At 40.6% G+C, this 16333-nt stretch overlaps 1 protein-coding gene across 3 annotated transcripts in view; it reads left to right on the forward strand.

The window, feature by feature from the left end:
* The window catches only part of WIPI2 (WD repeat domain, phosphoinositide interacting 2), a 38629-nt gene that overhangs the window by 11005 nt on the left and 11291 nt on the right, over positions 1 to 16333 (forward strand). For all 3 annotated transcript variants that reach the window (XM_081298028.1, XM_081298029.1, XM_081298030.1), the window contains exons 3-6: positions 10514 to 10683; positions 11552 to 11648; positions 12276 to 12373; positions 12794 to 12886. In XM_081298028.1, the coding sequence (XP_081154154.1) occupies positions 10514 to 10683; positions 11552 to 11648; positions 12276 to 12373; positions 12794 to 12886 (458 nt within the window). The remainder of the gene's footprint in view (positions 1 to 10513; positions 10684 to 11551; positions 11649 to 12275; positions 12374 to 12793; positions 12887 to 16333) is intronic.

Below are 16333 nucleotides of genomic sequence, written 5' to 3' on the forward strand. Positions count from 1 at the left end.
GGGAAAGTTGCAGATTCTCAGATAAACTTGTCCATTGTTGATGTATGCTCCATATGTTTTCTCATTCTTTCTCTGTAGATGCGTTTCTTGTTTAAAGAAATACAGTGCACAGATATGTGGTCCCTTTTCTCTAAAATATTACTGCAACAATATCCTCCATTATTCGGCAAAAATAAAAGTTCAGAAGTTAGCTTTTTCAGATTCTACATTGTATATGTTCTTTGCATTTTATACATTTCTGAACTAGGAAAGCAGATCTCATGAAGCATTCAGTTCCAAAACACAAGCAGAATGTTCCTTAACTCAGCAGAAGTGAATGGAGCCTATGAAAATTATAGAAATGCATCCATCAACATATAATCCCTTTTATCAGCCTTCTTGCTTGGCCGAGAAACTAATCATCATTTACTTTACAGCCATCATCTGCATCTTAAGGTTTGAGAAATGGTGCTTTCTGAAATCATTTCTATTTGACAGGCCATGTGCTGTTTGGAATATTAATTTCAGTGAGATTTATAGTAATGGAGAAACTCTAGTAGCCCCTCATTGCCTAAATCTGTTGTAATGGAATATCGGGCTCTTGCATCCCCATAGAGCTCCAGGCATCCAACAGGCTTGTGCGGAAGTGTGTTCTATCAATTATTTAATGGCTTTGTTCCTCCCACTTTAGGAGCTTTATCATTGCCAGCTAGAAACTCTGCCAGCAGAAGCAAAGCAACGTTCTTGCTTCAATCAAGTAATTAATTTTCTAAGTTAGATTTTCAGGTAGGCAATCTCTAAGAAGAACATTGGCAAAAATTGTGACAGAAGCCACCTAGAATGAGTCCTAAAAGCTAGGCCTTATCCACTTGAGGTCATGGAGTTCATGTTCATACTTTCTCTTTGTCATTCTGAGTACATTCTGGCACTGGTGTGCTGGCACCATGCCATCCTGAGCAGTGACACAGCCTTGTATCTTTTTCTTCCCGTTTGACTGTCATATCTTTCATAATTAACCCAATTCATTGTTTACCATTTTATTTCCAGGAAGGGCCAAGCTGTCTGTAGTTTAGTGGAAAGTGGTCCGTGTATGTGGGTTCCATGTATGCTTGTGCATTAGAAAGTTCTCTTGAGTGTGAAATTTAATATAATAATTAAATTATGCTCTGTGTTCATTCTGGAGACACTGGTGTTCCTCCGCCATTTGACTTCATCCTGGTAAAAACTCCCTTGGAAATCTGATGGCAGTTGCAGATGTTTCCCCCCAGAAAACTCTACATTTATTGTATGATTTCAGTGGTTTCACAGACCCTGGATACCCATCTGGATATTTCCCAGGATATCCACTTGAGGTCATGGACTGTGGTCTCTGGGAGGGTCTGCTCTGACACTTAATTTATGTCCTGTGTGGCCCATTTTCTCATGAGCAGCATGACTTGACAATCAGAGTCCCTTGTTACTTGCTTGCATCAGATCTTAATATATCAGCCAAAGTTCAGATTTCTGCAATAGGCTGCCTAAGGTTTTTTATTGTGTTTTTTTAACAGCCCTTTTGGAATGTAATTTATATATCTCTTATGGTATATAAATCTGTTTAAAGTGTATGATCCAGTGGGTTTTAGTATATTTACTAAGTTGTGCAGCCCACCATAATCTAATTTTAAAATGTTTTATCATCCCCCAAAGTGACCCTAAGTCCATTAGCAGTCACTCCCTGTTTCCTCCCACTAGCCCTGCATCACCGCTAATCTACTTTCTGCTTCTATAGATTTGCTGTCTGGACATTTGAGATAAATGGAATCCTGTGTCTGGCTTCTTTCATTTAGAATGTTTTCATGGTTCATCCCTGCTGTAGCATGTATCAGTACTTCACTTATTTTTATTGCTTATTTTTATTGTATGGATATATGATTCTTTTGCTGGACATTTGGGTTGTTTCCATCTAGGGGCTATTGTAAATAGTGCTGCCTTGAACATTTGTGCACAAGTTCCTGTGTGAATGTATGTTTTCATTTCTCTTGAGTAGACCTGCAGAAGTGGACTTCTTTGTTTTGCCCACTTGTGAGCATAACTGTACTGTAGCTTCCTGGAGTGGGAAGTATGCATTTTAAAATGGAAGGACTCTGCCTCACTGCCCTTAGCAAAGGTAGAGTTTATGTGTGTGTTGCCAGGGTGTGAACTGGCCTGCTTCCTCACACCCCTCCCAGGTTAGGCATCGCCATGCAATTTCCTATTCACACTCTGAAGTTTGTAAAGTCCATTTGCCTTCATTATTTACAATTCTCCAGTCGATGGAAGTGGAACTCTTTTTTTTTTTTCATGTACTCATTTGTTGCCTTTTCCTTTTTTTAGGTAACTGCCTGTTTGTTTTCTTTGCCTGCTTTTTTGTTGGGTTATTTGTCTTTTATAGATTTAAAGCAATAAGCCATTTGTTGTGGTTGGCAAATACTTTTTTCTGGGGTGTCATTTGCTTTTTCACCTTGTTTACTTATGTCTGTCTTCACCATTCCAAGGCATGGCTCAGTCTGGTCCTGTAAGGCTCCACCACCAGAACATCCTCCACTCCTGTTAAGACTTTTCTCAGCATTGTCCTCCAGTACCTTGGTGCCATGTTTTACAGTGAATTCTCTATCCACCTGCAGGTTTTTTGATTTACAGAGTCTTCCACTTTCATTTCATGTCTGGAAAAGACATTTTTCCTGTGTCCTTTGTTTAGAGGGTTTTACTAAAGCACTGAGGGATCAAGATACTCAGGTAGGAAAAAAAATAATAGTTAATGTGTTTATCTAGGTGATAGGCATATGGAGGTTTATTTCATTTTACTCTTATGAATGTTTATCGCTAAAGAGTTTTGATAGGCATATGGAGGTTTATTTCATTTTACTCTTATGAATGTTTATTGCTAAAGAGTTTTCCTGCCTTCATTCCTCATTTTAAAAATTCTGAAAGAAATATCCTCTACTTTATTTCATAAAAATTTCAGGAAAATCATTTCAAAATCATAGTTGGATGAGAAGATGAGCAGACACCCCGACCCAGAGATCCTCTCCTTCTGTGTTACTTTGAGATAACTGACTACATTACTTCCTCTTCTTTTTCCAAGATTTTATTAATGGAAATTTCCATAGAAAAGCAAACACCCATCTATCCTCAGTTTAGACTGTGTTGGTGACAGTTTGTCACTAGTCCTATCAGCACAGGCCATTATCCAACTCATTGTGTGTGCGCTTCAGAGTGCATCACAGACACCATCACCATGCCCAAGCACTGCCTCGCTCCTTGCACCAAGTGGAGTTCAGTGTTTTCTTGGGTGTTTTTTTTCCCCCTAAAAAAAGTAAAGTTTACACACAATAGTATGCTCAAATCTTAAGCACACATTCTGAGTTTTGACACACACCCACACCTTGGTAAGCCCTCTTGAGGTTTACCATCTATCTCCAGAAGGCACCATTCAGACTCCCTCCCGGTAGAGTTCTGCTCCTTTCTTTTCTTTTCTTTTTTTTTTTTTTTTTTAAAGAGAGAGTGAGAGAGGAGAGAGAGAGAGAGAATTTTCAATATTTATTTCTAGTTCTCGGCAGACACAACATCTTTGTTGGTATGTGATGCTGAGGATCGAACCCGGGCCGCACGCATGCCAGGTGAGCGCGCTACCGCTTGAGCCACATCCCCAGCCCAGTTCTGCTCCTTTCTGTCCCCAGAAGCTACCAGTGTTTTTTCTACCACTTCAGCTTTGTCTATCCTTGAACTTCATACAGAATGTAGCATCTACTCTTTCATTGACATTTCTTTTGCTCAGCATAAGTTTTTTTGAGATCTGCTCATATTTTTGCATGTCTCAGGTGCTTGGTATATGAATATATATTCTCTGATGGACATCTGGGCTCTTCCCAGTTCAATTTACTACGAATAAAGCTGTTAGGAACATTCTTGTACAAGTTTTTTTGGGCATACGTTTTCATTTATCCTGGGTGAATGTCTTACTGGAATTGTTGAGTAGATAAAGTATTCAGTTATATAGAACTACCAGACCTTTCACCCAAGTGGGTATATCATCTGTATTCCTATCTATGCTGAGAGACCGGTTTCTGTGCCCACTAACATTTGGTGTTGTATCACTGTTTGCACACGCATAAGAAAGACTAAAATCATACGTGCCAGGGTTGGAACCCAGGGCCTGCTGTGTGCTAAGCATGTGCTCTATCAATGAGTGCACCCCACTCCTCATTGTGATTTTACTTTGAATTTCCCTGGTGACTAATGATGTTGAACACTTGGTGTGTTTGTTGTCCATTTGCATATGTTTTTTGAAATGTCTCTTCATACTATCACCCCCCTATTTAGATTTGGTTGTTGCTTTATTGAGTTGGGGGATAAAGATCCTTCATTCAAAATGATTTGTGACTCTTTTTTTTCTAGCTTAGTTTGCCTGTTTTCTTAATTTTTATTAATTTTATTTTTATCTTTTAAATTTTGATTTTTCTTTCTTTCTTTTTTTTTTTTTAAGGTTTTTGCTTTCTGTGTCCTATCTAGGAAACCTTTGCCTACCCTCAAGTTATGAAGCTCTTTTTATATATGCACTTTGAAAGTTCTGTAGTTGGAATTGTGCATGGAAAGTTTTCTTTTATGTTTAAGTCAGTGATCCATCTGAAATTAATTTCTGTGTGTGTCATGAGGTATGAATCAAGGTTAAATTCCTTATGGATTCCTATTGCGTCATTTGTGAAAAAGATTTTTCTTTTCTTGTGGGATCACTTTGGGACCTATATTACAGTCCTGTAAATGTGGTACTATTTGGGGGCGTTTTATTTTCTTCCATTGGTTTATTTGTTAATCTTAGTTCTTTTTCAACATAGTCTTATGTTGGTATAGATCTAGATTATTTTGCCTTTCCATATAGAATTTTAAAGTAGCTTTCAATGTCTACAGAATGCTAAGGATGGCATTAAACACAGAAATCATTTTGAGGAGAATTGATATCTTAACAATATTGAGTTTCCAGTCCATGAGCCTGTTACATTTTCTCATCATTTAGCTCTTCGTCTTAGTAATGTATTGTACGTTTTGGTATGGAAGTATTGCATCATTTGTTAAATTTATTCCTAATAATTTACAGTTAGATAGTATTGCAGATGCAATTTTTATTTCATTTCCAGTTGTTTAATGCTAGCTCATAAAAGTATACTCTATTTTTGTAAAAAAAAAAAAAAATTTTTTAAATTCTTTTTCTGTGGTGCTGGGGATTAACCCAGGGTCTTGTGCATGCTAAGTAAGCCCTCCCACTAAGTTACACCCCCAGACTCATTTTGTTTTTTAATTTTGCATCCTGTGATTTTGTTTATTCCCCCGACCACACACACCCCCATCCCCTTTCTCTATTATCTCCCTTGGATTTTCATGAGATCCCTCCACTTTTCTTTTCCTTTTTCCTCTCTAGCTCCATATAAGGGTCTTAACTTAATTCACTTAACATAATATTCTCAAATTCCATCCATTTTCCTGCAAATGACATAATTTTATTCTTTTTTATGACTGAATAAAACTCCATTGTGTTTATGTACCATGTTTTCTCTATTCATTCATCCACTGATGGACACCTATACTAGTTCCATAATTTGGCTGTTGAGAATTGTGCTGCTATAAACACGGTATAGCATGTATCACTATAGTATGATTCTTTAATTCTTCAAGATAAATGCTGTAAAGGTGTTCAGCTGGGCCATAGAGTGGTTCCTAGCCTTTTTTAAGGAAAGGAACCTCCATACTGATTTCCACAGTAGTTGTACTAATTTACAGTCACACAAACAGTTAAAAGAGTTCCTTTTTCTCCACATCCTCTCCAGCATTTATTATTTTTTATATTTTTTGATGACTGTCATTCTGCTTGGAGTGAGACAAAATCTTAGTATAGTTTTGATTTGCATTTCTCTAATGGCTAAAGATGTTGAACATTTTTTTCATATAATTGTTGGCCATTAGTATTTCTTCTTTTGAGAAGTATCTGGTTGGTTCATTTGCCCATTTAGTTATCAGATTATTTGGGGGTTTGGTGGTGTTTTTTGTTTTCTGGTACTAGGGATTAAACTCAGGGGCACTCATCCACTGAGCCACATCCCCAGCCCTATTTTGTATTTTATTTAGAGACAAGTCTCACTGAGTTGCTTAGTGCCTCACCATTACTGAGGCTGTCTTTGAACTTGCCATCCTCCCATCTCAGCCTCCAGAGCCACTGGGATTACAGGCATGCACCATTGCGCCCAGCTAAGTTTTTTGAGTTCTCTATGTATTCTGGATATTATCCTGTCAGAAGATCAACAAAGATTTTTCTCCCATTATGTAGGTTCTCTTTTCACTTTTGCATTGCTGGGGAATTGAACCCAGGGCCTCACAAATCTTAGGTGTACAAAATCTTTTTAATTTAATGCCATTTCATTTATTAACTTCTGGTAATATTTCTTCGGCTTTAGGGGTCCTATTGAAAAAGTCTTTGCCTGTGCTTACGTTTTGGAGTATTGTGGTATCTTCCTTTTTTTGGTAGTGGGGATTGAACTCAGGGGCACTTGACCACTGAGCCACATCCCCAACCCTGTTTTGTATTTTATTTAGAGACAAGGCATCACTGAGTTGTTTAGTGCCTCAGCCTCCTGAGCTGCTGGGATTACAGTTGTGCACCACACACCCAGTATCTTCCTTTTGATCCGAGTACCTTTTTATTCTTGTTGTCCTATTGCAATGTGCAAGACCCCCAGTAGAAAGCAAGGAGAGGGCATCCTGCCTTATACCCAGTCTCACAGAAAAGAACTCAAGTGTTTTTACCATTAATCATAACATTAGTGTTTCTTTCTATTCTTAGAGTTTTACTATGAGTGAGCATTGAATTTTGTCCCACTTCTGCTGCATCTGTTGAGTTGATAAGATTTTTCTCCGGATGATTGGATTTTAATTTATTACTACAACCTCAAGTGGTTACTTGCTCATGGCTGCTGGTGGCCCTGGGTTGTTCTGATAACTGTATCTGCTACTCCCCGCCGAGGTGATCATCTCAGGCCACCTTTACTTGGAAAACCTCCCACCAGTAAAAATACTCAGAGCCAGTAAAAATACATGATCCAAAGAGGAGCTAGTGCTTCCTCAGAGAGTCCCTTCTCCTTCCTTCTCCAGGTGACCACCCACCTATATCTGGTCCCATCTCCTCTCCTCCCCTCTGTTCAGCTGTGAAAAGGGGATTCCCATTGTATTAAACCAATCCTTCTGCTAGATCCCTTCACCTTCCAGTTTATTCAGAGATTTGGTCCCTCCGTTACCTTGTTTCTACTGCAGCATCTATCAGTGTGTTCAGTAGCTCCTCTATTTGAAGACAAACTTCCCTTGACTAAACCTGTCCCTCCATTCCCTCCCCACATTTCTGCTTTCTGCATAACTTCTCCAGGGGCTGCCTGTGCTCTTTTTCCATTTTTGCACTGCTGTCATTTCAGCTTTCATGGGCACATGCCCATCAGAGGACTCGGGTTTTTCACCACTTTGTCTTTGAGAGTGACTGAAAAGCCCCTTGAGTTTGGCTTACAAACAAACTTTAGCAAGAGGCAGGATCACAAATACAGAAACTGAATTGTGAGGATCATCTGAATTTGGAACTGAGCTCTTTCTCTCCTGATTTAATTTAAGGGGCTAGTGAATTTAAATAAAATTTACTCTTAATTAAAAACCAGGGTTTATATAGAACAGGGTTTCCTATAATCTGTCCTAGTCCTAGCATTCATAAAGCTGGAAGTCTGACTGTTAGTTCACCATTGAGGAAATTGATTCCTGGCCTCACAGCTGGTTACAGTGGAGCCAAAAGCCAGAATCTAATTTTTAAACTGATTTTCCTGAGCCTCCTCCCCAGGTCACTGTTCATCTAGCAATGGCACTTGGCCACTACAAGTTTTTGGTTTTTTTTTTTTTTTTTTTTTAGTTTTAGTTTTAGGTTGGCACAATGTCTTTATTTTATATTTATGTGGTGCTGAGGATTGAACCCAGGGCCTCACAATGTTAGGCAAGCCTCCGCCATGGAGCCCCAGCCCAGCCATGTGGCCAGTACAAATACTAGAGTGAAAGCAGCTAAACATCACCAAAAGCAGTTTTGCTAATTAAATGCCACAGATTAGCCCATTTTTAGAGGTGATGCAGTTTAAGAGATTTTTTTTAAATGTTTATTTTTTAGTTGTAATAGGACACAATACCTTTATTTATTTTTATGTGGTGCTGAGGATCAAACGCATGGTCCTGCATGTGCTAGGCGAGCTCTCTACCACTGAGCCCCAGCCCCAAGCCCCTAAGAGATTGTTTTTCAAAATGCTTTGAAGAGTTTGAAAATAGCCACAGTCAGGCCCAAGGTCCACTTTCTGCCATTCACCCATTATCTAAGGAGCTGCTTCACTGCATTGGACAATGTTAGACCTGCACTCAGCCAGTCTTCTGGTCCTTACCTGTCGGCCCAGCCGGGAGCTCTGTTCCTTAATGCTCTTAGGACTGGTAAACACTGGAAGCAAGGACATGGACATAGTTGAGTGTAGCCAGCCTGTGAAACTCCAAAGAGAGTAAGCTGTAAGAAGGGGGAGTCCAAAGGGGATGGCTGGTAGCAATGGAGGCCCTCAGCCCAGCCCATGCTGCTGGGGCCACCCTGAAGACCTGTCTTCCTGACCCTCCTAATACCTTACCCTCCCAGCAACTTATTGTCATGACTAGCATCCCTACAGGTTTCCTGAGGGATAGAAGAGGCCAGTCACCAAACCTGAGCCTCTGGTCCTCAGAGATTCTTTGTGCTGCAGATAATTGGCATCTGCATCTGTCTCTTCTGAGTTTGTCTGGTCTAGTGGCTGGATGCTGCTGTACATCAGGCCCTTGGGAAAATCCTGCCTCCAGGAGCCAGCAGGGATGCTTATGCTCTGCCCTTCCTTGCAAGTCAGATCCTGGCAGAGTTGGCACCTTCTGTGGCTGCAGCCAGGCAGAGACAGTCATAGACTGTACCTCTGCCTCCCAGATTCATAGCTCTGGCCTCTCCCCAGTGGTGGCAGTCCTTTGGGTTTGATCTTAGGAAGAAAGGTTTTCTTACTGCTGTAGGAAAGAAGTAAATATGTTCTGTATGTCAGCTGGCTAGGTAAAAGTAACCATGAATCAACTATTAAAGAGCTCAGAATTGTGTACTTGGATTTACTGCCCATTCCATTCTGAGTAATCGCAAACCCTTACTTTTTGTTGTTGTTGTTATAAATATGTGCTATGCCACTTTGGATATGTCTGGTTCTTTAGCTGACATCTAGTATGTTAGTGCCTACGCTAGTGCTCAGCACATTTGACTGTTAAATTCATGTTGAACTGATTGATATTATGTGCTTTCTTAGAAATACTAATGTTCGGGCTGGGGATGTGGCTCAAGCGGTAGTGCACTCGCCTGGCATGCACGGGGCGCTGAGTTCGATCCCCAACACCACATTAAAAAAATAAGGATATTGTATCCACCTAAAAAAACTAAAACATAAAAAAAAGAGAGAGATACTAATGTTCCTTGACTTAACAACGGGATTACCTCTCCACAAAGCCAGCCTAAGTTGAAAGTACCAGCCATTGAGACCACATGACTACATCTGACATACTGAACATTGAAATAAACAACACAGCATCCTATAGGGGTGGGTTCTTTCCTCTCATGATCATAGAACTGACTGGAAGCTGCAGCTTGCTGTTGATGCCCAGCATCACAACAAAATATATTACATGTCACTAATCCAGGGAAAGATCCAAACTCAAGATTTAGAAGTGTAGGTTCTCCCAACTGCTGGTCACTTTTGCACCATTGTAAAGTTGAAAAACATAAGATAAACCATTTTAAGTTAACAGCCATCCGTAAGCCAGGTACATTGACACATGCCTCTAATCACAGCAACTCAGGAGGCTGAGTCAGGAAGATTGCAATTTTGAGGCCAACTAATGAGACCTTGTCTCAAAATAAAAAGGGTTAGGGAGGCTGGGGTTGTGGCTCAGTGGTAGAACGCTTGCCTAGCACGGGTGAGGCACTGGGTTTGACCCTCAGCACCACATAAAAATAAAGACTTGTGTCCACCTAAAACTAAAACAAAATATTTAAAAGAATTTAAAAAGTGCTAGAAATGTAGCTCTGTGGTAGCTGTACCACACCCCTGAGTTGAGTCCTCCATATGAAAAAAAGAAAAAATCCTCGTCTTAATGAGGTGGGCCCTCTTTCAGTTGATCTTATAGTTTGGTTTTTAAGTCACACCATTGAAATCCAGCAACAGAATGCTTTTAAATAATTCTGTAATTTGCCTTTTGTGTGAATTTTCACATAGGGGCATGGCCCTCACGTATAGTGACAGCATTTCCCTGGCTCCAGATGATCAGAACGCCACTCCACCCACCCCCACTGTCTTGTGCAGCTCTACCTCACATGCCACTTCGCTGTGCATTTGTTTAAGAGCAGGTTTTGCCTGTTTACTTGGAGAAATATACATCTATGTGTTTGTTTCTTTCCTGATGGCAGCTGACACTGAAGATGTGTGCATCGTAGAGAGATTGTTCTCAAGCAGCCTGGTGGCCATCGTCAGTCTCAAGGCTCCCAGGAAGCTAAAGGTTTGCCACTTTAAGAAGGGGACCGAGATCTGCAACTACAGCTACTCCAACACCATCCTGGCTGTGAAGCTCAACAGGCAGGTGAGAGAGTCAGAACCGCAAGAGTGCTTCCAGCATGGTCTGGAGCAGAGTACGCAGCTCAAGGCCCGTGGCCCTCCGCCCATGTTGTATGCACACATCTTCACTCCACCAGACGCACTGCCGTGTGCGCTCATTTCACCAGCTTTGCTCAGACTGTCCCATTTATGACATACACCCTTGTTTAGCCAGAGATGTCATAGTCTTTATTTACCTATTACCTTCTTTTGCTTTTTAAATGTTAGTTCTTAAGAAAGCAGCATAGGCCATAAAATGCTCAGCATTTTTCATTTACAGCACCCTGTGTGCTCTGCAGGGAAAGCTGCTCAGCAGCCAGTTACAGAATGCGCTTTATAACTAGTAGCTAGATTTTGACATGTGATTGGATAAAATAATTAACTGACAAAAATTGGTTAAACTAGGAAATTATATATTATATAGATATTAGATATTATATCAATATCTTGAACATTTTTTAACTGAAGACATAAAAATGTTACCTTCACCTTGAATGAAATTTATATTTTTTAAAAGTCTTTAGGCTTTTATTTTTGTCTTTCCCATGCCTCATTCAGAATTGTTTTTTTAAAGCAATGTCTTTGCCAAATCTCTCTAAAGCTCGCTTCATTTAGCTGTAGTTCATCCTAAACCAAATCACCTCCATTAGGATTCCCAGAAAGTTGACTCTAGGCACCACCTGACTGGTGGTGGAAAGCCAGCTGTATTCTGAGTTTCAGGCCTCAGTCTACATCGTGTTCTAGAAGGAATTGAGAGTATCTTAATTCAATAGTCAGTTAAATGAATTAGTTCAAGAGTCAGTTAAATTGGTTCTGGGTGTTTCTTCACATTTGGTTTTTTCTGGTTTTTCTAGAGGCTCATCGTGTGCCTGGAAGAGTCTCTATATATACACAACATTCGGGACATGAAGGTTCTGCACACTATCAGGGAGACCCCCCCAAACCCTGCAGGTAAATTGCTTTGTGAGGAAAGAATCCTATTTTTCTCATTTTGCCTTTAAAAGATAGTTTAATGTTCATGAGGCAGATTTTTTTTTTTTTCTCTTTATAGGTTGCACAGATGGGACAGGTTTAAAAAGTATCCATCTTGGGCTGGGGATGTGGCTCAAGCGGTAGCGCGCTTGCCTGGCATGCGTGCGGCCCGGGTTCGATCCTCAGCACCACATACCAACAAAGATGTTGTGTCCGCCGAGAACTAAAAAATAAAAAATATTAAAAAAAATTCTCTCTCTCTCTCTCTCTCCTCTCTCACTCTCTCTTTTAAAAAAAAAAAAAAAAGTATCCATCTTAAACCAGGCTACATTATACAGTCTTGTGACTATATAAGCTCATTGGTTTGATTAAGTTTCAATTCTGAGGTTACTGATCATTTTCAACCAATGTTCTTTAATCTGTATATAATGGTATCAAGATGGTGGCGTGGGGGTATAGAACTTTTAAAAGATCTATTAGGTTTATCAGAACTAATTTTTATTTCTAAAATGCCAAGTCTAATGTTAAGTAAATGCTAAATTATATCTGACAACCAAGAAGGAACTCTCAGATTTGACCTGCATTTGTTATCTTCATCACTCACAGGCTTGTGTGCACTGTCAATAAACAACGACAATTGCTACTTGGCATATCCAGGGAGTGCAACCATCGGAGAGGTTCAGGTCTTCGACACCATTAACTTGGTGAGGTTCCTTTTGTGCTTGGATAACCCTTTAAAATGTGTCTTTTCCTAAACGTGCATGCCCTGGCATGTGCGGTCTCCGGACCCCATCAGCACAGCAGCAGTCTTCACTCTCTACCCTTATGGTAAAGCAGGATTTATTAAACCTGCCCCTGTGCTCTCACAGGTGCTGAGCTCCTGGCAGTGTGCATGTCTGAAGGAACGTAGGGAACTTGTGGATGCATTATTCTGTTTTGTGGAAGTCTGAGCAGTGTTTCTGAAGGTCCCATCCCCAGATAGTCAAGGGGACTTGGTATTTGTGTTGACCATAATGGTGGTTTGGTGATAGCCATTGGCATTTCTGCCTGATGGCCAAGTGATAGCCCAGGGGCAGGGGCTCTCAGCACATGGCAGTCAAGTTTAATTGTTTTCCCCTTTTCAGAGAGCTGCAAATATGATCCCAGCTCATGACAGCCCATTAGCAGCACTGGCTTTTGATGCAAGTGGAACCAAACTTGCCACGGCTTCTGAGAAGGTATGTCTGCTGCAGCAGGTAGAAAACCAGCTTGAAGGCTCAGTAGGCCTTCAGTTATTTTCACACAGCCAGTTTTCAAACATGTCTTCATATCAACCAACTCACAGAGAAACAAGGTACTAACAACCTCGTAGTCAGCTGTCAGTGTGCTTCTGCGAAGTAAGTGACACACACAGTGTTAGGCAACTTTCTATCACTGTGACAACATATCTGAGATAAATAACTTACGAGGAGGAAAGGAATTTCAGAGGTTTCAGTCTGTTCTTGGCTGAGGTGTTGGCAGAACATCATGGCAGGAAGCCTGTAACAGAACCTGTGGCAAAGAGTAACTGCTCCCTTCCTGGAGGCCAGGAAGCAGAGAGAAGATGGGGCCAGGGTCACAGTGTCCCCTTTAAGATCCCCAGTGTTCTAACTTCCTCACACTAGGCCCCACCTTCTAAAGTTTTACCATCTCCCACCACCACCATTAATTGGTGACCAAGCCTTCAACACATGGCCTTTGGAACACATTTAAGATTCAAACCTTAACCCTCTGCCACTGTCTGACAAGAGTGTTAACACATTTGTGGTAGAAAATAATGTGCTATGAAGATGCTTTTACCCCAGGGTCTTCAAATTAAGCAACTAATATATCCTATAATAGAGAACTTGGAAAATAATGAAAAGTATAAAAAATCAGACACAATTCTGTTATCTGGTTGATCTGAATGCATTTCAAACACTTTTAGTGGCTGTACAGTATTTGATTTAAACATCACCCTTTGGGGGACATTGTTTCTAATATGTTGCTATTATAAGTAATAGTATATTTAAATCACGTATTTTGTATGTATATATTATATATTTACTTGTCAATGGATCTTTATGTGTTTATATGTGGTGTTGAGATCGAACCCTGTGCATCTCACATGCTAGGCAAGTGGTCTATCACTGAGCCATGACCTTAGCCTCAAGTCATGTATAATCTTTTATGTGTATTTTTGTAATACAATCCATTAGCATCTCTTTTTTTTTTAAGTTGTTGATGGACTTTTAATTTATTTATATGTGGTGCTGAGAATCAAACCCAGTGCCTCACACATGCTAGGCAAATGCTCTACCACTGAGCTACAGCCCCAGCCCCTTTTATGTGTATTTTTAATATTAAAAGATTCCAGTAATAACCAGGTGCAGGGGTGCACGCCTATAATACAGCAGCTTGCGAGACTGAGGCAGGAAGATCAAAGAGTTCAAAGCCAGCCTCAGCAACAGCAAAGCGCTAAGTAACTCAGCAAGATCCTGTTTCTAATAAAATACAAAATAGGGCTGGGGTTATGGCTCAGTGGTCAAGTGCCCCTGAGTTCAATCCTCTGTACCCCCCCCAAAAAATGATTCCAGTAATATTGCTGGGTTATAAGGATACAGCCTTTTGGGGTTTGGTGGGGGGTTTGTTACTGTTTTGGGTTAACTGGGTCAGGGGGCACTGGGATTGTTTCATTTTGTTTTTTCTTTCTTTTGAGATGAATTCTCACTTTGTTGGCCAGACTGGCCTCCATCTCCTAGATTCAAGTGATTCTCCTGCCTCAGCATCTCCAATAGCTGGAACTGTAGGATATGCCACCATTCCTGGCTGCCTTTTTTTTTTTTTTTAAGTAAACATGTAATTTATTTGACTTTCAAACTTCATTTAAGACATGTTCAGGGGGCTGGGGATGTGGCTCAAGCGGTAGCGCGCTTGCCTGGGTTCGATCCTCAGCACCACATACAAAGATGTTGTGTCCGCCGAGAACTAAAAAATAAATATTAAAAAAAAAAAAAAAAGACATGTTCAGTATGGATTTTTACTGGGGCTTAACCCTGTTGCCTGCTGGGACTTTGCAACAGGGTCTAGTACACTTAGCACTGAATAAATACTTTATTGAATGAATACAATTCCAACCAAAATGCATTCACAGATGCTTTGTAATCAGATTCAAAGACCTGTCTCATCAGAATAATGACAAACACAGTAGAGGTAGGTAGGTTAGGTAGGAATGGCTGGTTCTACATAACACTTATGGTTTTTAGTCCACAGTATATTACTGGATGATAGAGTGTATCTAATACATCTCTATGGAGCTGGGAAATAAATTTCTAGAAAGGATTTTACCCCATCATTTATACCCTCCCCAGTTCTACTCTAAAGGGATAAAGCCAGTGATTGCCTCACAAGAGCTCATGACTAATGTTGCTTTGTGATCAAAATCTGTATTCCAACCCATTATGAGCTCTAAGACAAGATTCAGACATTCCTGAAGAGTGCACTTGTGAGCACATGTACTGCCTTCAAAACCATCTCGTCTCATGTCAGGCACAGTGGTGCACTCCTTTAATCACAGTGACTTGGGAGGCTGAGACAGGAGGTTCACAAGTTTGAGACTAGCCTCAGCAACTTAGCAAGGCCTTAAGCAACTTAGGGAGACCCTTTCTCAAAATAAAAAGGGCTGGGAATGTAGTGGTAAAGCACCCCTGGGCTCAATCCCCAGTCCCCCCCTCCCAAAACAAAACTGTCCTTCTCACAAGAATCAGATCAGAGATTTTCTATATTCATGTAGAAAATGTCATGAGAATTCCCTTGTCTTCAGCAGCAAAGTTTATAGCCACACCATTCCTCCAAAGCCTTTGCATAGCTGGTAGGTGGGTTAGAGTCTGTAACTAAAGATACTTGTTGCACATCAGTCCCATGAGCCAGCAAGTCAGTAGTGATCAGAACACAGCCTGACCCAAGTAAAACTCCCCGTGGTGGATCTCTTTTCCTGGTCCACATCACCATGCTGCAAATTAACAAATCTTAATTCAAGAGCCACCAGTCGAGTCCATTTTTGTTAATTTTGTCAACATGTGTAAGACCCAGTGGTCCTGGCTGCTGCAGGGGGGACAGACAAGTATGGTTAAGAAATAGCTTTATTTTGAGCAGGACTAACGATAACAGGTGTGACCTTTCTAAAGCCCATCTGTGCATAGGTCATAGTGGCAAGCTGTGGCCTTCAGCCCCTCTAACTCCACCTCCTCATTCTCTTTCTGGTTTACCCTGCTGCCTCTTGTCCCTTTGTTGTTCCTCTTTGCCTCAATGCTTGTCCTTCTGTCTGCCTTGTAGAGATGAATTTGCTTTCCTGTCTCTCTGAGCAGCAGTTCAGAAACAAGACATTTTTTCTTCTGAATTCTTTCTCCTCAAACTTCTCATGGATTTTTTTTCATTAATTCATTACCTGTTTGATCCCCTCACCTCAGCAAGGTAAATATTTCTTATTTTATACCAAGGGCTCACAGAAGTTAATGTGCCCAGGGGTTGACCAGCTGAGCAGAGGAGAGGTTGAGCTTTACTCCTGATTTTGCTTCTAAAATTTTGCAAGGCTGTCCCAACATCACTCTCTTTTTCTTCTCCCTTGGGAGTGTAAAAATGAAATTGTTATCCATTGATCAGCCGGA

This window comes from Spermophilus citellus (genome assembly GCF_964194105.1).
Source record: "Spermophilus citellus genome assembly, chromosome: 6".
In the NCBI taxonomy this organism is placed as follows: Eukaryota; Metazoa; Chordata; class Mammalia; order Rodentia; family Sciuridae; genus Spermophilus; species Spermophilus citellus.